The sequence below is a fragment of the Ranitomeya imitator genome, chromosome 2 (assembly GCF_032444005.1).
Source record: "Ranitomeya imitator isolate aRanImi1 chromosome 2, aRanImi1.pri, whole genome shotgun sequence".
NCBI classification, from domain to species: domain Eukaryota; kingdom Metazoa; phylum Chordata; class Amphibia; order Anura; family Dendrobatidae; genus Ranitomeya; species Ranitomeya imitator.
The window spans coordinates 478,891,999-478,916,842 of NC_091283.1; the positions used below are offsets into that span (position 1 = coordinate 478,891,999).

Below are 24,844 nucleotides of genomic sequence, written 5' to 3' on the forward strand. Positions count from 1 at the left end.
TTGTCAGTTATTGCATTTTTCCAGCAGATCTAAATAAGATGCTGAAGCACCAGGGTTAGGCTAGGGTCACATTGCGTTATGTGACCCCATTTAACGGACTACATTACACCGCGGCATAACGCCGCCATTACTGTCTATGGCGAACGCATCGCTAGTGCACGCCCACATTGGGCGTGCGCTAGCGATGTGCCATCATTTGAGTGGGATCTGCGCTAGCGGGATCGGCTAACGCGATCCCTTTTGGGACATTGCGTTAGCTATGCGCTAAACGGACTGCCCTAACGCAATGTGACCTTAGCCTTAGTTTAATGGGGTCCGTTGGGGTCTTGAAATTATTGGTATCAAAAATACTAGAAAGGCTTGCAAAAAAAAAAAAAACGGAAAATGGTATGCCCCTGAAAATAGCTGTTCCACAATCACAGATGGAGGAAACAAACTATCACACACAAACAGGCTCGGACTGGCCCACAGGGTAACTTGGGAATCCCCCGGTGGGCCCCTGTGTAGATCTGGTCCCCCAACCCCACTGTACGGGCAGTACTTGGCATAATTCACTTGATTCAGAAAAAGCAGCATCTAATCATTCATTAACCACGCTACCCAGTTTATTATTATATAGAAATATAGGTACGTTTGTGAACAAAGGTAGTATAATATTTGCATGCAGGTGAAAAGTGGGCCTCCCCTAAAGTCAATGTTACTGGTGGGCCCTTGGCACCCCAGTCCGACACTGCACACAAATGACAACTTAATACCTTAACTCTCAGGTAGCAAGGAAACGTGATGGTTTTATAGTCTCACAGAAGCAACAGTGGGTTTACACTTGCAACAATTTGCTGATGCTAATCAGTATGTGCTTGCAATCTCCTCAGCAGCACCAACTTCTATTTTTCATTTTCTTAGAAGCACAGAACTCATCCACAGTACTGGTCACAACCCTAATCTCAATCACCTCTTTAAGTGCTGCACTTTTGACCTATTTCATCACTTTTTTCTTCACACACAGTCATAATTCCTCTAGCCATCTCTGGCACGGAACTCCTCTACACACACAGTCATCAGTTTACAGGCTTCTCTGGAAAGCTAATCTGTCACCTAACTGTCAAATTCTCTCTTCACAGTCACAAATAAGCCCACATGCCTCTATGTTCTGTGACAGCCTCTTCTAATGGCCTATTCCACAAAGGACAAACAACAGCAACTGCAGATCAAACTGGAGCTCTTCTCATGCTCATCTGTGGCCCTTATAAGACCTGGGATAATGTATCTAAAGTGGTATTTTGCATTATAGGTGCCCTTTAAATACAGAAAATGAATATAGATCTATATTAAAGTTGTCATACAGGTGGAAGTTCTACAGTATATTCATCTCTGTGTTGTTTTTGTTTCTGTTTCCAGGTGTTGAACCTGTTCTTGGCTTTGTTGTTGAGCTCCTTTAGTGCTGACTCCCTTGCGGGCTCTGATGATGATGGGGAGATGAATAACCTACAGATTGCCATAGGAAGGATTACCAGGGGCATCAACTTTATAAAAAAAACTGTAATTTCCTTGCTACCATTTAAGAAGAAAGAACAGAATAAGGAGGAGGACAAGGATAATATTGAGGATGTGAATAAAGAGAGTTTTGTTCTGAACCATTTAGAGACTGAAGAAGAACCCAAGCCTGAACGTCCAGCTTTTGATGGCTTCGTGAAAAAGCCACGTTATATCATGACTGAGTTAGATCATATTAACCTGATTAATAATCCGCACTACAGGATAGAAGTGCCCATAGCTTCTGAAGAGTCAGATCTGGATTATCTTGAAACAGATGAGCTCAGCACTCAGTCTGAGTTTGAGGAAACAGTAATAAAGCCTAAGGTAAAGCCGTAATCTACAGCCCATAGTTATTAATATTTTCCATGTGTGCTTACTAATTTTTAACAAACTTGCTATAAAATACTGTATACTGTATGGCTACTTCAGCTCCAAACAAACCTGGGCAGCTGCCAGGGCTCACTGGGCTTGGAGGCCCATGGCGATCTGAGGGGCAAATGTGCTCAATTTTATTGTATCAAAAGCCAATCCTAGTTTTGTAATTCTGGACTATAATAGTAGGTAATAGGGTAATCTGTTAGTTTTCAAATACTAATTGTTCGAGCAGCAGGGAGTGAAATATTGAGTTGTCAGTATATCTCTGATTTTTTTTAAAGCATACACACGTCGTTTCTGGTATCTTATCAGAATAGGTTTATATTTGTGTGTAGTATATGATGAATAATATGAATAATAATATTTCTGACCATTTTATGACTTACCGTATATCTTGAACTTTTCGCTAGTTTTACTGATTCTATCTCTGATTTTCTGTTGTCTCTGAGCTAGTGGATGGAGATTAGCTGCTATGATGTCTCCTATACATACAGTAGCACAGAGAGAAAAGAGGAATTACCACTTTTCTTTCTCTGTAGCATACAGACAGAAGCAGCAGTATGGAGGATATTAGAGCAGCAATGAGCACGGTAGCTGTTAACCTAGCTCTGGACTGAGCTAAAACATTTGATTGAAGCTGCAGCAGGGCCTGCCCATCTCTGCTTTGCTCTCTCTGCGTTGGGGGAAAATGGGGGTGCGTCTTATAGTTGGAATATACTCACAAATACTGTGGCGGCAGCAGGAGTCAGGTGATTCTGCGGTAGTCCCAGTCTGATGATCGCACTCCCTTCCCACGCTGGTGCGGAAGGTTCGGTGGTGGTGCTCTGTAGTGTGGGGGGCTGTGCCAGCATTTTGTGAAAGCCCAAAGGCCCCCGCACATCCATTGTTGTGATGCGGTGGCCTCCAGGAAAATGGTCGCCGGGGGCGGTGCATGCTCAGATTGAGATCTCAGCAATGAGGGGCTCCGCAGTCATTTTGTGAAAGCACCACAGAGCACCACCGCCGCACCTGCCGAACCTGCCGCACCAGCCGCAATAGCCACAACAGCCTGGGATGGGATTTCCCAGAGGCCACCGCACCTGCAGCACCAGCCTTGAGCCACCGAACACCCCCTGTGACAATGCTCCACCAGCGCTGCTAATTTTCCCCCCGGTAAGCTAAATTCGGACTGTAAGACGGATCCCCATTTGACACATTAATCTTTTTCCCTATTTTCCTTCTGAAAATTTGGGGTGTGTCTTATGGTCGGGTGCGTCTTATGGTCCGGTACGTCTTATAGTCCGAAAAAATACGGTACACAATATTACAAAGTTTCTTATATTTTCATGTACAATTTATTGATACAGTTTGTTGAATTGACATTTAGGATTTCTTCCTACTTCTTCACAATTTTTCTGTTACTCTCTATCTAGAAGCAATTTGATGATGGTTCTTCAGTGTGCAGTACAGCAGATTATAGACCTCCGGAGCCAGAGGAAGAGGAAGAAACCTTTGAAAATAAAGAAGAGGATGGTCCAGAAGAATGCTTTACAGAAGGTATACTCTCACATAACAAACAAAGGGGAGGAGGAATTTTGGGGGGAAAAATGAAACAAAAATTGACTTGGTTACCATCACTTTTAAAAAGTGGGAGTAATCTTGGGGTGATTATCTATGCAAACAAAGTTTGAACCAGATTTATAATTTAGTCCTACAAACATCTATGGCAATAGACAGCACACAGTGCCGCAGTACATACAAAAATATATTCAATTAGGACAGATGAAAACCATTTATGTAAAAAATGATGGATAGTGACCTCTCCAGAGGGGAGATAATATACAACCCCAGCGTTACGACAAGAAAAACAGTAAATTACAGTACAATTGTAGATGTGAAGGAAATCGGCACAGGACAGAGAGAAAATATTATATTGTTATATCATTATATTATATAATTTTATCTGTAAAGTAGACCCAGGCATAAAATAAATCAGTAGAATAAATGCCCTAAGAAGAAAGCTGTTTGCACAATCAGTAGGGTGGCAATGCCATTAAAGAGCACATGAAATACAAGTCGAGGTGGCTAATATAACACATCTTCGAGCCGAACGTACAAACCCATAATACAGAATCTCCCTCCAGACTACGGTGATTACGTTTTCTGTCCAATTTTTGTACTGTAACCTATTGATTTTCATGTTCTAATGATCATAGTGTTATTTATTATCTCCCCTCTGGCCATGTCGCTATTCATCATGTCATTCATTTTTATTCTAAACTAATAACATTTGATAGATTTTTCCCCATCCTGCGACATTTTGCACTGTTTATTGCCATTGTTGTTTGTAGGGCTATTTACTATCTACTATATAGAAGCTAAGCACTGTTTGAAGAGGTTAAAGTAATGTCTGCACCCTCTTTCAAAATAGGGGACAATTCGAGAGATGAGCCCCTATTCATCCTGGACCAAACCAGAAACTGGACAATCCTTTTTGTTTAGTCCATATTGACCTTGTGAGATGGGCATGACACCATAGGCCCGATTCCTCAAAGCTTTTGCACCAAAAAAGTGGAGTAAAAGCTTTGAAAAGTTGCAAATTTTAAAGCAGTTTGGAGTTGCGCCAAAGTGTTACAACTTTTGGCACTTTCACGACAGTTTCTCCGACATAATGGGTGGAGATGGAACAAGGGCATGGCATGGAGCGACACCACAGTTTGTCTAATTCATGATGAGGGGTGGCATTCTCTATTCCAGAAATCTCACTACAGTACCTGACTGGAGTAATATTTCTGGCATAGCGCACGGAGGTGCACACTACTTGTGAGATGCTCCAGATTCATGAAGACTTATGCATCTCTTCATGAATCAACCACGTCTGACTCCAGCACACCCCCTTTTTAAGTTCGGTGTGATCAACTCCGGTCTTAATTAATTGGTCCTGTATGTTTATGTTATTGTAATAGTAATTTAATGTGGTAATTTATGCTATAATGAAATAACTAATAACTTTTTGCTTAATATGGGGGTTGAACGCAGGACAAGTGTGCGACAAAAGTATGACTGAATTAGGTGCTGCCTGGCTGAGAGTGCTGGTGTCAGTATACCTGGCAGAGTGGTTGGGCGGCTTGTGAGGTCTGAGCTAAGGTCTGCAAAGTGGGAAAAAAATCGTCCCACTTTTCTGGATGAATCTCTGAACAATTTTTATAGTCTTGTGACCCTACCGAGTGTATAAAGCCTTTTTGATTTACAGCTACCGTAGTTGATCCTAGATCCTAGTCAAAAAGAGTGTTTTTCTAACTTGTCTTTACTGGTACAGACAAGAAATACTTGGAGTGTAATATTACCCTCCACTCGATTTTGGTGCCAACGCTGTGGGGAGTTGGGGAGGTTTGGATAATTAAATTTTTTTTCCAAATAAATTAATAAAAATGTGTTCATTCGAGACTTATTGAAAAGTAGCTGTACTATACATATGAATACGTCACCCCCCTGAGAATAAAGGTACCGTCACACTAGACGATATCGCTAGCGATCCGTGACGTTGCAGCGTCCTGGCTAGCGATATCGTCCAGTGTGACAGGCAGCAGCGATCAGGCCCCTGCTGTGCTGTCGCTGGTCGGGGAAGAAAGTCCAGAACTTTATTTGGTCGCTGGACTCCCCGCAGACATCGCTGAATCGGCGTGTGTGACACCGATTCAGCGATGTCTTCACTGGTAACCAGGGTAAACATCGGGTAACTAAGCGCAGGGCCGCGCTTAGTAACCCGATGTTTACCCTGGTTACCATCCTAAAAGTAAAAAAAACAAACACTACATACTTACCTACAGCCGTCTGTCCTCCAGCGCTGTGCTCTGCTCTCCTCCTGTACTGGCTGTGAGCGTCGGTCAGCCGAAAAGCAGAGCGGTGACGTCACCGCTCTGCTTTCCGGCCGCTGTGCTCACACAGACAGTACAGGAGGAGTGCAGAGCACAGCGCTGGAGGACAGACGGCTGTAGGTAAGTATGTACTGTTTGTTTTTTTTTACTTTTAGGATGGTAACCAGGGTAAACATCGGGTTACTAAGCGCGGCCCTGCGCTTAGTAACCCGATGTTTACCCTGGTTACCGGCATCGTTGGTCGCTGGAGAGCTGTCTGTGTGACAGCTCTCCAGCGACCAAACAGCGACGCTGCAGCGATCCGGATCGTTGTCGGTATCGCTGCAGCGGTGATAAAGTATGTAGGGTAGCAGTTTTTTTTCCTGTACATAGGTGTCTCAGTATGGTTTTTAGTTCCTCCTGGCAGCTGTATGTCGGATACTTCTGGTGATCAGTTTGTCAGGGTTGGGGGAATATTTGGATATGCTTCAACGAATAGGTGAACTCAACCTTCCAGAAAAGAGAAGAGAAACTAAACAGTTACAGACCCTTATCTCTGTAATGGGTTTTCTTCTTACAAGAGGATTTACACAGCAATGCAATTTCACGTCTCCGGAAATCAATAGGTCTTGATTCCGAATAATTTGTGAAATTGTTCTTGAAATTCTGTAAAAATAAATAAATAATAATAATTCTAATTTCTTTTTTATTATTATTTACTTCTTATTGTCCAAAGTTCTGGGCTAAGGCCGGGATCACACACACGCGAGATACGGCCGAGTCTCGCAGGTGAAATCCCTCCTCTGGCGCCGGCTCCATGTGTTGCTGTGCGGCTGCACGCTCCGCTCTGGAGTGCCGGCGCCAAAGCTGGGTTTTCACCTGCGAGACTCGGCCGTATCTCGCGTATGTGTGATCCCGGCCATAGCTATACAATAAGAGTCCTATAAAAATGTATTTTAATAGAGAGGTTTTATAGGAGTTCAGGTTCTGGCTAACACGGTACTACAATATAATTTGTTATTGTTCATCAGGTTTTCAAGAAGAAACCACTTTGGTAGACCAATATTTTGAGCTACGATCACATGCAGCATTTTTTTATAATTTTTTATGCAGATTTAAAGCTGCTTTTTACAGTGCCAGTAAAACCTATGAGATTTTAGAAATCTCATGCACGCTTATTAAATTTGAGAACTGCAGCGTTCTTGAAATCTGCAGCATGTCAATTCTTTCAACGGATTTTCATCAATAGAAAGCAACAAGAAACCAAAAAAAATGCAAAAAAACCACCACAATTTTTATGTGGCGTTTTTCGTGACTAAAACCAACTTTATTAAAAATATACTGTAAACAAAGCGCACGTTATCCTCACCCAAAAAAAGCTGCAAAAAAAGCATAAAAAACACCATGAAAACGCTGAAAAACGGGTCTTTTGAATGCAGAGGTTTTACTGCCAAGATAGTTGGTTTTGGCTGCAGAAAAAACACAGCAAAAGCACTGCATGTGAACTTAGTTTTGGGAATTTTTGAAGGACATTTTCATTTTCTGAGGCCGTTTTGAAGAGTTTTGGAAAAACCTAGACCCTAACTTAAAGAGGTTTCCTTTGGGAACCTCTTAATGGCAGGGGTGTCAAACTGCATTCCTCGAGGGCCTCAAACCATGCATGTTTTCAAGATTTCCTTAGCATTGCACAAGGTGCTGGAATCATTCTCTGCAGGTGATTAAATTATCACCTGTGCAATGCAAGGAAATCCTGAAAACATGACCTGTTTGCAGCCCTCGAGGAATGCAGTTTGACACAACTGACTTAGGCCGGTTTCACACGTCAGTGGCTCCGGTATGTGAGGTGACAGTTTCCTCACGTACCGGAGCCACTGACACACGTAGACGCATTAAAATCAATGCATCTGTGCAGATGTCATTGATTTTTTGCGGACCGTGTCTCCGTGCGCCAAACACGGAGACATGTCAGTGTTTGTGGGAGCGCACGTATTACACGGACCCATTAAAGTCAATGGGTCCGTGTAAAACACGTACAGCACACGGACGTTGTCCGTGTGCAGTCTGTGTGCCGTGCAGGAGACAGCGCTCCAGTAAGCGCTGTCCCCCCCACATGGTGCTGAAACCGCGATTCATATCTTCTGTGCAGCAGCGTTTGCTGCAGAGAAGATATGAATAATCCATTTTTTTGTGGTTTTTCGTGTATAAAATAAAGGTCCATGTCCCCACCCCCTGTGCGCCCTCCCGCTGTTCTGAAAATACTCACCCAGCTCCCTCGTTGGCTGTCGCTGCTTCCTGTCCTGGCCGCACCTTCTACTGTATGCGGTCACGTGGGACCGCCGATTACAAACATGAATATGCGGCTCCACCTCCCATAGGGGTGGAGCCGCATATTCATTACTGTAAATGAGCGGCCCCACGTGACCGCATACAATAGAAGGTGCGGCCAGGAGAGGAAGCAGCGACAGCCAACGAGGGAGCTGGGTGAGTATTTTCAGAACAGCGGGGGGGGGGCGCACAGGGGGTGGGGACATGAACCTTTATTTTATACACGAAAAACCACAAAAAATGGATTATTCATATCTTCTCTGCAGCAAACGCTGCTGCACAGAAGATATGAATCGCGGTTTCAGCACGATGCAGGGGACAGCGCTAAACTTTAGCGCTGTCTCCTGCATGCTCCGTGTGGTACCCAGTGGGCACACGGGCGGCACACGTGTGCCGCACGTGTGCCACACTGATGTGCCACAGAAACGCAGGGGCACACGGACACGGATAATTCCGGTACCGATTTTTTCCAGCACCGGAATTATCTGGACGTGTGGGACTGCCCTTATGGGGTATGTGAGTGAGCAGGTGTGCGGGATGCAGTCACAGACAGGGATAGGAGACAGAGCAAGACTTTACAAGTATAACAGTTTTAATGTAACAGGGGGTTAACTCCTCGCAGGGAGGTGCAGAGTTAAACAGGGGATTAAACAGTTCAAATGGCAAATGATATTGTGAGTTGAAGAACATTGTTTCAGATAGCGGCAGTTCTGATGAAATTCAGTGGTTCCTAAGTCCATGATTTGAATAGCGCCGACAACGGCTGGCGCGGTGTCTTTTCCCATGGGGTCCTGTGGGCAACAATGCCCCATCTTCTGGTGGCAACGGTCAGTCTCCGGTACCTTCCGCTACCCCTAGTCCATATGCTGCAGTGGCTGACAAGGGTGTGGGCCACAGTTCTGTATGAGCCCAATGTGGCTCTGCAAATATACACTGGCAGGGTCTCCTATGAGCGGGAAAGTATGAGCTGGTAAGGTGGGTTGCAAAAGTCTGTCCAGTACTCGGTTCTCTCTTTGCAGCACGTGCGCTGTACTTAGTCATGAAGCACACGGCACCTTGATCTTTGTCAGCTACTGGGCACCCTGCACTTTTCTCTCTATGCTGCGCGCTGCCTGTTCCCGCCAAGACTGAAGCGCCGATATTCAGTGGCGTGGTGCTTCCCCGGCAGGGTGCTTCACATGATCTCTCTCTGGCAGCATGCACACAGTACTCACTAGCCCGGAACATTCCACACCTCGCTCAGTGGTGACCAACGGGCACCCTGCACGTATCTCCTCACAGTCTCTGTCAGCGCAGGCCTGTGCTGTAAGAATGCTCCGGGGCCGCAGCACTCACTGGTCCCTGCTGCGCACTACTATCTTTTACCGCCAAGTCTCTCTTTGAGTTGCTGCTGAGCACACGGCTCCTCTCAGCGCAGCAGTCCCTCTGCAGACCTGTCGCAGCACAGGTTCTCGGTGGGGAAGCGCCAAACTGCTCTGCTGCGCACACTTTCTCCTTTTATCTCCCTGCCCCCTCAGTCAGGAGGAAGGTCCGCCTCCCTCAAGCTTTCCCCAGGCAACAAAGGAAGGTCCACCTCGCTAAAGCTTCCTCCAGGGACCAGGGGATGCAGCCATTTCAGTTCTGACCCGGCAAGCATGTACCCGTGGTGCTGTCGTCCCCTTACATGTGGACAAAAAGACACTGGTGGAACCTCCAAGGTTTTCCTACTTAAAGCCCATTAGGAAATATGATTCGTTTTCCTGAATTGGCTTCGCTGAATTTTGAATGAAGATGATCTACACCAAAAAAACTCAGTGTGAACATTGCCTAATGAGCTCAAAAACATGTTTGATTGTTTTTATTAAATCTTAATAGATACGAAAGTGTAAACTGATTTGTTTCTCAATTTTTCTTTTAGGCTATGTTCACACAATGAGCTATTAGTAAGTTTTTGAAATTCCAGATTTTCTGCACCCATTACATTAAATAGGTTATTTGCATTCTTTCGAAAAAAAAATCCAGGTTAAAAAATCACCATAAACTCATCATGGTAAATTATAATTGGAGTATTCTGAAGTAGCAAAATTTTCATATGGATTATGGATTGTCAAATTCTTTATTGAATCCACCCACACATCACCTCTCAAGGATTTTTCCTAGGAAATCATGCAGCAGCACATATTTCTGCTGCGTAAGATCTGTGTTATAAAAAACATTAGGTGACAATAAAAATTGGAAGACCACCGGTATAGAATTTGTTTTGGGTAAAGTGGTTTTAAATTCCACCTCTAAGATTCTAAGCAGTAGATTGGGGAGGTCGGCAGGGGCGATAATCATTTTATATCCAAGATCGGATTTCATGGTGGTTCAATCAAGCAAACCTGTCTCAGGGGAGGAATTATCTGGAGAGTATATCTAGACACCATGTTTAATTCTTCGTGCAATTTATGTTCTGCAACACCATGTCATTTATTTATTTTACTCATTATTTTACCCATTGGGACTCACAATCTAATTTCCCTATCAGTATATCCTTGGAGTTTGAGAGGAAACCAGAGAACCCGGAAGAAACCCACGCAAACACGAGGAGAACACACAAACTCCTTGCAGATGTTGTCCTTGGTGGGATTTGAAACCAGGACCCCAGCGCTGCAAGGCTGCATTGCTAACCACTGAGCCACTGTCCTACAGTCATCTAAGTATTCACGTCCCTCATGTTATATATACATATTAACATTTATCACGGATAGCACTTGACCAATATTTCCACGTGGTTCAGTCACAAGACATCTGTCTAACCAGTAATAAGATCCATCTGTATTAATAGATGTTGTTTTTTTCTATTTTTCAGCATGCGTACGAAGATTTCCATGTCTGTATGTTGACATCAAAACTGAAAAGGGAAAGCTTTGGTGGAACATTCGTAAGACCTGTTTCAAGATAGTTGAACACAACTGGTTTGAAACCTTTATCATATTCATGATCCTGCTCAGTAGCGGAGCTTTGGTAACTACAAAGAGTTTTTGTTTGTTTTTTGCTTCCAAAAATCTGGCTCCTTTTGTACAAAAATATTTCCACAGCTATTAACAGGCTATGTGTGGTATTGCCCTGTACTCCTATTCACTTCACTGGAGATGAGCTGCAATACCAGGCAGAACCCATGGACAGAAGTGGCACTGTTTCACTAAGCCTGTACACACCATGTTTAGAGATTATATGGGAAATCATGGTAAAAAAAAAAAATCCTTTTATAAATACTAGCTATTTCATCAAATTAATAGAACTATAACCAAATTAAGGAGATTTACAATTTATTTTCCTGTACCTGAAATCAGGTGGCTGTGAGTAACAATTTTTTCTTACAAATGGGTACAGAATTTTGTTTGGAGTACATTTTTAAAAGTTAAAGACTTAAAGGGGTGGTCTGAAACTAAAATGTATTTTAACCCTTAATCGCTATCTATATTATTAATATCATAATATAATCTTTTTTTTTCTAATATATTTTTATTACAAATTACCTATTGCTCCCTCACTACTCAATCTAAGGCTGCCGTCACACTAGCAGTGTTTGGTCAGTATTTTACATCAGTATTTGTAGCCAAAACCAGGAGTGGGTGATAAATACAGAAGTGGTGCATATGTTTCTATTATACTTTTCCTCTAATTGTTCCACTCCTGGTTTTGGCAAACAAATACTGATGTAAAATACTGATCAAATACTGCTAGTGTGATGGCAGACTAACTGCTTTATTTTTATTTTTTTACTACTTCCTGTGGGATGATGGTTTGTTTGAGCATTCTAGTGCATGCTGGAATATGCAAACGATTCATCATCAAGGGACAGAGGCTGCAGGCATTGGCGCAGCCTTTGTCCCCACCCTTAAACGATGCAACATTAGTGCTCTATGTAGCTTGCATTGGTTGTGAATTCCAACAAATACTCAGTAGGATCTTGTTACTGTGCACTATTCTTCTCAGTCCACAGTGACAGTGCACTCCCTCTCCGACTCTGATGAGTAGTGACGAGCCAGCAATAGAGTGCACTGTCAGTGCGCATTGTAAGAAGATTATCCAGTGAACAAAGACCAGAGCCGCCTCCGCATTTGATGTCACTTGCAGGGGCAGCGCTGATCTCTGCTCATTCATTTTCCCCTTACAATGTGCACGAACAGTGTGTTCTGTTGCCGTCTCCTCACTTCTCATCAGATCACATACTATACATATGTGGGTATATATTTATATGATATTATTGTAATATTTTCATTTTCTTTTTACAGGCATTTGAGGATATCAATATTGAACAGAGAAAAGTTATTAAAATTATATTAGAATATGCTGATAAAGTCTTCTCCTACATATTTGTGCTTGAAATGTTGCTGAAGTGGGTGGCATATGGCTTCAAAGTTTATTTTACTAATGCTTGGTGTTGGTTGGATTTTCTCATTGTTGATGTAAGTATTTCAAAAGGAGGTATTATTACATTATTACAGTAGCAATGCTTACATTCTTGTCACGTTCCTCCAAAATTAACATTTATACCTTACTTATAGGTGTCTTTAATCAGCCTGACTGCCAACTGGTTGGGTTATTCAGAACTTGGTCCTATCAAGTCACTGAGAACATTGAGAGCCCTTAGGCCACTGAGAGCATTGTCAAGATTTGAAGGAATGAGGGTAGATATTCCATCAATTCTTCTAATATGTATTTTAGAACCACTTGGGTACTTGTCATGGGATACAAATTCTGTTGATAAGATGGTTGTGACTAATGACATCATTCATTCATTCAACCTTCTCTATGTCTTTAAGGTTGTAGTCAATGCCTTGCTGGGTGCCATTCCTTCCATCATGAACGTGCTGCTGGTTTGTTTAATCTTCTGGCTGATCTTCAGTATAATGGGTGTCAACCTGTTTGCTGGAAAATATTATCGATGTATCAACACAACCACATCGGAACTCTTCGATATTTCCGTTGTGAACAATCGTTCAGATTGCATGGCTTTAAATTTCACCGAACAAGTGCGATGGGTTAATGTCAAAGTGAATTTTGACAATGTAGGTCTTGGATACTTGTCCCTATTACAAGTGGTAAGGAACTTATTATTATTTTCTTATGATAGGTGTCCATGGTATTATTAAAACTGTGTAGGACACAATAATATGTTCCTACAAGGCTGTAAGGTCTGTATTTTTACCAAAAACAGTTCAACTTTTACCATTGGGCTGTTTCTGGTTTGGCAAAATTGAAGTCAATAAGAGCGTATTCAGACCTCTATGTAAATTGGACCGGGATCTGATCACAATGCACATACTTTCCACTGGTCTCCTGACCCGAGTGTAAAAGCTGCATTTATTTTTATATATGTCACACTTGGTCAGGAGAGTCCATTGCTTTCCTATCTATGACCAATTTACATGGACGTCTGAATGCAGCCTAAGGGTGAGCTGTTTATACCAGCCAGTGGACAGGGGTAGTGGTGTTTCAGGGGAAAAAATAGAAATGGACAAGCTATATAATGTCCCAAACAGGTACCTAATTACTCACTATAGAAAGATTGTGTTGAAATCACTTCTCGGATATCTCTCTCATTTACATACATACAACTTTCACTTGACTTTTTTTCTTAAGGGTTTTTTCTCTCAAGGGTGTGCCTCTTCTCAGCCTATACAACCGTAAACTTCTTTAAATAAAAAAAAAAAACAAATTTTTTATATTAGTTTGATCAAACTTTTTGTTACATAAACGGCGAAACCTGACCACCAAACTAGAGCTTTCTGAGCACCACACCACCCCTTCTTTCTAAAAAAATAAAGAAATAAAGAGCCACGCTTGACGATTGACTGGGTCTAATGAGACAACCACAATACAACCGGTCCTTACTCCATTCTGTGCCCTGATTAGCTGGATTGTTAGGAGGCAAAACACATTGGGACATCGATAGCAAGAGCTGATAGTAAGGCCAGGGTGAAAATCCAGAATTGTTTTTTGGAGTTTTTCTCAAAGCGGGTGCTCCACTGTTTAGGGTATTATTACTAGTGGGCAACCATAGAACACTGAGCAGCCAAGCGACTTTGGCATATTGTCTAACTACAAATAATGGTAGAGCATCTGTGTTGTTGGACTAGGCACTTTATTTTAATTTAAAGCAATAGTGCCTTTCTATTTTAACAATATGCATCTCAATTAAAAACAGATTTGTCACCAGGTTTCACATTACAAACTGTATTCATTGTTTGATAAACTTGGACCTAAGAAGGCTGGGAAATTTACTTTGAAAATCCATGTTAGAATGGCCGTATAATTCTGATATCAAGGTGAGCATTTTCTGAGTCTATAATATGTATTCAGTCTTCACCTACTCATCCAATCTGACTCCCAGGTGCAGCTTGTACTGAGCAGTGTGAGATCTCCACAGAGGGAGTAGGGACACTGAAGGTCTGTCATTCAGGCTAAGTGTATGGAGGCTAAGTAAAAACTTTCAAAAAGGATTGTGCAGCCAGTGTAACACATCGTCCATCAGATCTAAAAGATCTATTTAATAATGTATGCAGATTGTATTGTGAAATTTGGTGACAGATCCACTGGAACTTTTCAGTTACTCAAACTGTACTAATTCTGCCCATTTTACTGCCTTATGACACAAATAAAACATATAAAAGCACATACACTGTGGCCTGATTCATCAGATCTTCTACGCCAGAATTCTGATGTAAAAAGCTTTGGGAAGTTGACTCTTAATGAATCAGGAGCGTCTGATTCCAGCAAGCCCCCTTGTCAAGACTGGCATGAAAATCACCGGGCTTGATGAATTGGGGTCTATATCTGCTGACTACAAGTTGTTTTTCTCTTAATATTGCGGTTTAATCCTAAACCAGAGAATGGAAGTGAGCTGCAATACCAAAAGTGTCCTGTGAGTAAGTGTGGGGCTGTTTTTTTGGAAGGAATCTGCAAAGTTTTCCAAATTTGATACACCTTGTAAGTCTTATTAGAGCCAAACATTAATTTTTTTTTGTTTCTCATGTATAGGCAACATTTAAAGGTTGGATGGATATCATGTATGCGGCCGTGGACTCGAGGAATGTAAGTAAATGTATTCTCTCTCTTGAAATAGGTTTATTAATATTAGGCCGGCATCACACTACTGTAGAATACATACCAGTTCTATGCAAGAAAACATCCCATAGCAATAGGACCAGTGTTAACCCCTTCATGACCTTGGGATTTTCCGTTTTTCCGTGTTCGTTTTTCGCTCCCTTCCTTCCCAGAGCCATAACTTTTTTATTTTTCCATCAGTATGGTCATGTGAGGGCTTATTTTTTGCGGGACAAGTTGTACTTTTGAATGACATCATTGCTTTTACCATGTCGTGTACTAGATAACGGGAAAAAAATTCCAAGTGCGGTGAAATTACAAAAAAAGTGCAACCCCACACTTGTTTTTTGTTTGGATGTTTTGCTAGGTTCACTAAATGCTAAAACTGACCTGATATTATGATTCTCCAGGTCATTACGAGTTCATAGACACCTAACATGTCTAGGTTCTCTCTTTTATCTAAGTGGTGAAAAAAAATTACAAACTTTGCTAAAAAAAGAATTGCGCCATTTTCCGATACCCATAGCGTCTCCATTTTTCGTGATCTGGGGTCAGTTGAGGGCTTATTTTTTGCCTGCCAAGCTGACGTTTTTATTGATACCACTTTTGTGCAGATACGTTCTTTTGATCGCCCGTTATTGCATTTTAATGCAATGTTGCGGCGACCAAAAAAAACGTAATTCTGGGGATGCAAATTTTTTCTCGCGACGTTGTTTAGCGATCAGGTTAATGCTTTTTTCAATTGATAGATCGGTTGGTTCTGAACGCAGCGATATCAAATATGTGTAGGTTTGATTTTTTTATTGTTTTATTTTGAATGGGGCGAAAGGGGGGTGATTTAAACTTTTATATATTTTTTATTTTTTCACATTTTTTTTTACTTTTTTTTACTTTTGCCATGCTTCAATAGCCTCCATGGGAGGCTAGAAGCTGGCACAACTCGATCGGCTCAGCTACATAGCAGCGATCATCAGATCGCTGCTATCTAGCTGAAATGCAGGCTTGCTATGAGCGCCGACCACAGGGTGGCGCTCACAGCTAGCCGGGATCAGTAACCCTACAGGACTCAAGGACCTCTATGGTTACTATGCAGAAGCATCGCTGACCCCCAATCATGTGACGATGCGCTCATTTCCGGCCCGATGGCTGGACGCGCCGGTTAAATGCTGCTGTCTGCATTTGACAGCGGCATTTAACTAGTTAATAGCGGTGGGTGAATCGCGATTTCACCCGCCGCTATTGCGGGCACATGTCAGCTGTTCAAAACAGCTGACATGTCCCGGCTTTGATGCGGGCTCACCGCCGGAGCCCGCATCAAAGAGGGGGTTTTGACCTCGGACGTACTATCCCGTCCGAGGTCAGAAAGGGGTTAATCTATGGGGCACACATCACCGTTTATTTTCTCGGGCATATTCAGCATGCGTGTAAAATGGCAGCATGCTGTGATCGTCACCGAGACTTGTCAATGCAAGCCTATGGGTGCTAGTGCTGTCCGATTTTTTTTTTTTTTATGCACCGGTGTCCTTTGAAAAGCCGGCAATTCATGTGCCGCATACAGTAAAATCACACTGACAGGTTAGAATAGAATAGATAGAATAGGTATATACACATAGAATCCATAAATATATAGATGTCAGTGACACACACACATATATATGTATATATATTGCATAGATAGAAGAAAAGCAATTCAAGTGCCGTGTACTGTAAAATCACAGCAGGAGCCGACCGGATGAAAGAAATGAATTACATACAGTAAATACATATAGAATATGCAGATAGACAGATGTCTGTGACATATACAATTAGTACAGTGTGTGCAGCTTACTGTACATGTATTTAATTAATAAAAGGTTATTTTTCTGAAAAAAAATGACGTGCAATTTTCGTTACCAGTAGAGGGCCGATGTTTATAGCCTGGGAAAGGGGTAATACCCATAGAGCTTCCCAGGCTATTAATATCAGCTCACAACTGTATACTTAGCCTTTACTGGCTATTAAAATGGGGACCCCCCCAAAAATGACGTATAATTAAAAAGCAGCAAAGGCAATGCAGACAGCTGCGGGCTGATATTAATAGTCTAGGAAGGGGCCACCGATATTGGCACCCCCAGGCTAAAAACATCAGCTCTCAGCCGCCCAAGAAAAGGCGCATTTCTAAGATGCGCCAATTTTGGCGCTTAGCCTCGCTCTTCCCACTTGTCCTGTAGCGGTGGTAAGTGGGGTGATAGTTGGGGGGGTTGATGTCACCACCAGATGACATCAAGCTCTGAGGTTTGTAATGGAGAGGCGTCAATAAGATGCCCCCATTACTAACCCCATAGTCACATTGTAAGAAAACAGACACCCAGAAAATTGACAGACTCCTTTAATATTCTTAATTAAACCATATTTACGACCTTGCTTATTCCCCCAATGCCCTAGTCATGTGCAAAAGAGGTAAAAAAACAAACAAACAACATTGAGGCTATGTGCACACATCATGATTTCTGGCAGAAATTTTCCTGACAAAAACCTGACATTTCTGCCAGAAATCTGCATGCGTTTTTTTGCGTTTTTTTGCACGCGTTTTTGATGCGTTTTTGATGCATAGAATATCTGGAAAATCGCGAAAAAAATGCAAAATTAATGAACATGCTGCTTTTTTTTTACCGCGATGCGTTTTTTTCGAAAACACATCATGTGTTAAAAAACACATCATGTGCACAAAAATTGCAGAATGCATTCTAAATGATAGGATGCATATGTCTGCGGTTTCTAATGCAGTTTTATCGCGTTTTATCGTGAAAAAAACGCAAAAAAACCTGAACGTGTGCACATACCCTAATCCTCACCTTTTTGCAGAGATGCTTTTAATCCATTTGTCCTATGACGGGTCCAACTCTGCTTTATCTAGATGGCAGGCTGCATGGTGCGAACATGCAGCCTGTCATCCAGCAGACACACTGAGCAGCGAGTGCTCAGTGTCTCTCTGTGAACTTCTATTGCCTGTCTGAGGGCACCGCGAGCATGAGAAAGTTCTCCTGCTCGCGGTGTATGTATTCCATGTGTATATATCTATTGTATTCTAACCTGTACCTCTGTGATTTAACTGTATGCACACATGAATTGCCGGCTTTTATTCTATCTATCTATCTAAACCCTCACTGTCGCCCTAATACACTCCAGCCTGGACTACTGCAACACTCTATTAATTGGCCTCCCCCTCACGCGACTTTCCCCTCTCCAGTCCATCCTTAATGTGACAGCCAGGGTTGTCCATCTGGCTAGTCATTATTCGGACGCGTCCGCTCTTCGCCAGTCGTTACACTGGCTGCCCATTCATTACAGGATACAATTCAAAGTACTTGTTCTCACCCACAAAGCTCTTCACAGTGTGGCACCCCCTTACATCTCCTCCCTCATTTCTGTCTATCGGCCTAGCCGACCGCTGCGCTCTGCAAATGACTTTCGACTAACCTCTGCACTAATCCGTACCTCCCACTCCCGACTCCAAGACTTCTCTCGCGCTGCGCCAATCCTCTGGAACGCTCTACCCCAAGATATTAGGACCATCCATAACTTGCATAGTTTTAGGCGCTCGCTCAAAACACATTTGTTCAGAGCGGCCTACCATGTTAACTAATCAAAGTCATTTTATGTTTGTGTGTAGCCCACTCATTATCTCCATCTATCCCCCACCCCCTGAAGATGGCTGAACCATCATTGTAAATATATCATTGTAAATATACACCTGTACTTTGTATCTCCCCCCACCTCATTGTAGATTGTAAGCTCTCACGAGCAGGGTCGTCTTATTTCACTTTAATTACTGTATTGTTAACGTTGTTATTTATGACTGTTGTGTTTCAAGCTGTTAAACTGTAAAGCGCTGCGGAATATGTTGGCGCTATATAAAGATTATTATTATCTACAGTATCTATCTATCTATCTATCTGTGTTTTGAAGAATATTTCCTTTGAAAATGATGTGTAAATGACAGAGAATTGCTGTATGTAAAAGCTCTGTAAGTCGGATGCTATGTATGAAAAATCGGATTGTACTCGCATGACACTTGCAGTACTCTTGTGCAACTCTCAGCAGGGAGACTGGGACCGATTTTTCATACGTTTAGTGTGACTCCAGCCTTAGTTTGAGTCTCTTACATCCCATATAGGACATTCTGACTTGGGTTTTGGGGTTAGGGTCTGGTGAAAAATGTGACCTGGGTGTGTCATTCGCTTATTCTGTATTGGCCAGCTTAATTAGACAGAGGGATGAGACAGAAAATTGAGTCTCTTCCAGGGATGAAAGATGACCTAACCACATGTGGTAGATAAAAATAATGCCTAAAAAATAAAAATATATACATAAGTATTTTTTCTGTACACATATCCATAAATGCAAATATAATATACCGTATATGTTCATATATAGTCTCTGTGATTTTTTTTTTCCTTTCTGTTTTAAAGATTGAGGATCAACCTGTCTATGAAATCAACCTGTACATGTACTTGTACTTTGTGATATTCATCATATTCGGTGCCTTCTTCACATTAAATCTTTTCATTGGTGTCATCATAGACAATTTCAATCAGCAAAAGAAAAAGATAAGTATTTTAGAAATGTAAAAAACCAACACGGTCTCATGGTGATTCATAATTCATAGCAAACAGAGTATGATCAGTGGATAACACGGTATTTATCACCATAGGATTTATCATCATGCATCATAGGATTGCTTGTTTCTGACTACTCGCCTGTGCAAACATGGCAGCGATCAGCTGAGGATAGAGCAAAACGCTCGTTCGTTGGGTGATCAGATCATTTGAGCTGGCAAAACAATCATTGTTATTGGCAGCACATCGCCCGATGTACAAAAGAGCTGTGTTGCCAATGATATGTCATTCTATGGGGGCAGAATGATCATATTAGTGATCGTTTTGTCCCCTTCATTGTTTGATGACATGTGTAAACAGTCTAGTAAACAAGCACAGGATGACTGATAGCTGACTAGTGCTCTTTAAGGTGCACCAATGGGTCGAAATTAACAAGTCTAAGTGTACCATTAGGGCTCCTTCATACGTCAGTTTTTCTCATATGAGTGTTGTCTGTTTTTCTTACAGATCGCATTCATACCTATGATAGTCTGTGGGGTATTTCATATATCCATTTTTTTTCTCTGTCTGCACAGAGGCTTGTAAACTTGTCTAATATTAATCTGATTAAACTCGCCAAAGTCTATGGTTTCGTCAAAAAATCACACCGCTTGGATGCCATCCGGTTGCTGTGTGATGAAACTCTGATGCCAAAAACTGGCACAGTGGACAATCTCTGATGAAAATCAGGTCAAAAGCAGTGATGAAACTTGGACAATTTTTTGCATACAAAAAAAACACTGTTTTTTCAATGAGCCCTTAGTGTGAGTGTATGAAACTGCAAATAACGGACATGTCTTTCTCTTATACTTTGGAGGAAAAGATATCTTCATGACTGAGGAGCAGAAAAAATACTACAATGCCATGAAAAAACTGGGTTCCAAAAAGCCGGTGAAACCAATTCCTAGACCGGAGGTAAAACAGACACTCATATTAATGAGGTGGAATCATTTGATTAGATAGATAGTTAATTAGAGATTTGGGGCTAAATGTGATCAATGTTTGTTACACATCCATAGTCCATTTATGTTATTCAGTTACATGTGAGATACTCTGCCCTGGCTAACAGATGAGAATATAAATAAACTACGATACTCCCAATTACGGGTTTATCTATTTAAGAACATATCTTTTAGTTAGAAGAGTGCCCTGAAAAAAACTTTATGGGGGGACCACAAAATTTACAGAGAAATATTATGATCGGCGTTAAACCTGTGGTTTTTCTCCTTCATTCTGAGCCACAGTAGATGATGGCATATCCCACCCTAATTGTAATCACTTAATATTATGGGTTATCCCCTTTAGAGGTTGCTGCTGGTGACCCCTGCACCTTGTAGATAATAGACCTTGTAGAAGAGTTGATAGCATGAGTTCCACCACTACGTTGACTACTTTGTATGATCATTGTATATTATTCCACTTCTTTGTATGTAATAAACAACACATAGGAAACGGGACAAGCAGTGTTCCAGCAGAAAGTATGTTTTTTGTTTTTACTGCTGACTGATCTCCTTTACTTTTTTTATACCTTTTTTGCCATGCCATGCTTGTACACGGTAAAGAATCCGATCCAAGGAGTTGTCTTTGATTTTATCTCCAAGCAAGCGTTCGACATCTTTATTATGATCTTGATTTGCCTTAACATGATTACAATGATGATTGAGACAGATGACCAAAGTGACGAGAAAGTAAATATTCTCTTCAAAATCAACCTTGTGTTCATCGTCATCTTCACTACAGAGTGCTTCCTCAAAATGTTTGCTCTGAGGTATTACTTCTTCACGATTGGATGGAATATTTTTGACTTTGTGGTGGTCATCATTTCTATAGCTGGTAAGTGTCAATACGTAAATTATAATTCTACAAACTCAGAGTCCAAGAAGAGCACTGAGCAACACACAACCCAACGGAATTTGTGTTGTTTAAACCCCTGTGTCGAGTACTGTCGTTGTATTACATTTTCTTGGCTTTATCCAAAGGAAATAGCTCAGAATGGGTAAAAAAGCAACACCTCACTGATTCCATCCCATGCATCTTTTGTTCCAGTACCGCCTGTTCCCCTACCGGCCTTTACTTCCTGCTGCAGCAATGACATCCTGTGCCGAATTGAAGCGGTTTTCCTTGTGCTGCTGGCAGAATCCCACGAAAGGACTCAAGAGATGAAGAAGATTAAGATACAATATTTATTGGACGGTCATAATGTCTGCACATTTCGAAGTTACCCAACTTCTTCTTCAGGACATAATCACAGGAAGAAGAACTTGGATAACTTTGAAAGTGTAGACATTTTAACTGTCCAATAAATATTGCACAACAAATAAAGCCTCCTTACCTTGACAAGCCACAGCTGGTAGGTATGTCACTCTCCACAAGGAGAAACCTTAACCCTATTGTACCATAAATGCTTTCATCTCGAGTCCATTTGTGGGATTTTGCCAACAGCACAAGGAAAACCACTTCAATTCTGCTAAACATTTCTCTTTTTCTGATAACCCGTGGTCTACAGCAGCTGGTATATGCTTAAAAATCTTTGCAATTGCCAAACCACCAGGTGAGCGAGCAATGGCAGTTTTAATGTACAGTTAATCGGATAAAACCCTATTTGCACTCTCTTTGCTTCCCAGTCCGTTCTGAGCAATGACATTCTGAAACAGAGACATGTGACCAGTGCAACCAATCACTGGCTTAGAAGGAGTCTTCTGCTGTGGCCGGTGATTGGCTCAGAAGTCATTTTCAGTCTGTCAGGAGTTACAAGGAAGGAAGTAGAGACCAGGAAAGGATCCGGAAGTGTAAAATAACAGCAACAGAGATTAATATTTCTTTTGATTTTTTTTCGTGGTGTTCTGACCCATTGAAAGAAAAAGTATGTTAAAGGTGGACAACACCTTTGAGACTGGTAAACGAAAAAAATATATATATTATTAGGCTCAATATTTTATAATAAATCAGAATCATATTTTAAAATGCCTCCTATTTAATAGATTCAGTATTTATTGTCCTTATCGTGACTTTTTTTTTCCCTAGGAATTGTCCTCTCAGACCTCATAGCGGAGTACTTTGTGTCACCCACACTTTTCAGAGTGATCCGACTTGCAAGAATTGGGAGGGTTCTTCGACTCATTAAAGGAGCTAAAGGAATTCGGACGCTTCTTTTTGCCCTGATGATGTCTCTTCCAGCCCTTTTCAATATTGGTCTCCTCTTGTTCTTAGTTATGTTCATTTACTCGATATTTGGGATGTCTAACTTTGCCTATGTGAAGAAGGAATCTGGCATTGATGACATGTTTAATTTTGAGACGTTTGGGAATAGTATTATTTGCTTGTTTGAAATTACCACCTCGGCTGGATGGGATGGGCTTTTAAATCCAATTCTAAACAGTGGTGAACCAGACTGTGACCCTCATATAGAGAATCCAGGAACTGCTGTGCGAGGAAACTGTGGAAATCCAGCCATAGGAATTGTATTTTTCTGTAGCTATATCATTATTTCTTTTTTGATTGTAGTAAATATGTACATTGCCATTATCCTGGAGAACTTTAATGTGGCCACAGAAGAAAGTGCTGAGCCCTTATGCGAGGATGATTTTGAGATGTTTTATGAAACTTGGGAGAAATTCGATCCTGATGCAACTCAATTTGTTGAATACAGCCGAATGTCAGACTTTGTAGACACCTTACAGGATCCATTACGAATTCCGAAACCCAACAAAATTAAGCTGATTACGTTGGACCTCCCAATGGTGGTTGGAGATAAGATACATTGCTTGGACATTTTGTTTGCACTGACTAAAGAAGTATTGGGAGACTCTGGAGAAATGGATGCTCTAAAAGCCTCGATGGAAGAAAAATTTATGGCAGCCAACCCTTCCAAAGTATCTTATGAACCTATCACGACAACTTTAAAAAGGAAACAAGAAGAAGTTTGTGCCATCAAAATCCAGAGGGCTTTCCGTCGGCATCTTCTAAAGCGTTCGGTAAAGCATGCTTCCTACGTCTACCGTCATAGTAAGGATTTTGACTCGGCTGTTGAGGACCCTCCAGAGAAAGAAGGTTTGGTAGCAGACAGAATAAACTCTGCCTATGGACAATATCTTGAGGATGAAGGAACCAATGGAAGTCAGCGTCCACGTACAACTAACAGATTTTCACGCAGCAGTGGAGATGATGTAAGGGAGACAGATGTGTAACTTCATACTTGAAGACATTAGGGGAGGGTTTCCTCTCTATACCAGGCAGTCAGCTGTAGGAAGTGCATGGAGGAAAAGTCTGTTTCTGTCTAAAATGCCCATCACTAGTAGAGTTGCTATAAGCAGTAGACAGAAAGAAACAATTTATAGTTTATATAATGGATGTTTCTTTTATTAATGTGATTATAGTTACAATTAAGTTTTCATTTTTCCAACTCTTAATTTTTCCCCTTGAAGTAACATACATATTTATAAAACATGCGCCCTTAGCTGACTTTGTACAGGAAATCTAATTTATTTCTAATATATTATTTTTATATATTGATATTTTTGACAGCTGTCATAAATTTACCGTATATACAGAATTTTATGGAACAATTGTTGCCAAGATATGGAGGACCAAGTCATTGCAATATCTTTAAAGCCGCCTCTAACGTGTATTGTATGGCAGTGACTTGATTTGTCAGAAAGTGCAATACTTCTCTGGCATCTGGAGACAATGTACATTATATATAGAGAGAGAAAGCTTATTATTGAAGGCAGCTGCTTCTCCTCCTGCACTATTAACTAATGGAGTGAATGCAGAGAGTACTGAAAGGGTATTTTGTTCTCATGTATTTTTTCCATCAATTATTATTTGTTGATTCATTTGTTAATACCGCTTTATAGGGGTTAAAGCTCAATTTCTCTGAAACATAGCTCCAAATCCCTGGATAGTCAAAAAGTTAAAAGATAGCATTTTGTGTGCTTGCAGCCACCATTAGAGGGAGCTTGCAGTATACTATATTATCATTGAAGTTTAAAGAGAACCTGTCACCATGAAAATGCAGTCCAATCTGCAGGCACAATGTTGTAGAGCAGGAGAGTTGAGCAG

The 24,844-nt window shown here is 41.4% G+C and overlaps 1 protein-coding gene across 1 annotated transcript in view; it reads left to right on the plus strand.

Moving 5' to 3' along the window:
- Positions 1-24,198, plus strand: part of SCN4A (sodium voltage-gated channel alpha subunit 4) — a 119,854-nt gene extending 95,656 nt beyond the window's left edge. The window contains exons 15-25 of the mRNA XM_069751324.1: positions 1,399-1,860; positions 3,324-3,447; positions 10,903-11,057; positions 12,332-12,505; positions 12,605-12,727; positions 12,863-13,141; positions 15,081-15,134; positions 19,598-19,735; positions 20,594-20,698; positions 21,346-21,616; positions 22,808-24,198. Of these exons, the coding sequence (XP_069607425.1) occupies positions 1,399-1,860; positions 3,324-3,447; positions 10,903-11,057; positions 12,332-12,505; positions 12,605-12,727; positions 12,863-13,141; positions 15,081-15,134; positions 19,598-19,735; positions 20,594-20,698; positions 21,346-21,616; positions 22,808-23,970 (3,048 nt within the window). The 3' untranslated portion in view covers positions 23,971-24,198. The remainder of the gene's footprint in view (positions 1-1,398; positions 1,861-3,323; positions 3,448-10,902; positions 11,058-12,331; positions 12,506-12,604; positions 12,728-12,862; positions 13,142-15,080; positions 15,135-19,597; positions 19,736-20,593; positions 20,699-21,345; positions 21,617-22,807) is intronic.
- The last annotated feature ends 646 nt before the right edge of the window (positions 24,199-24,844 follow it).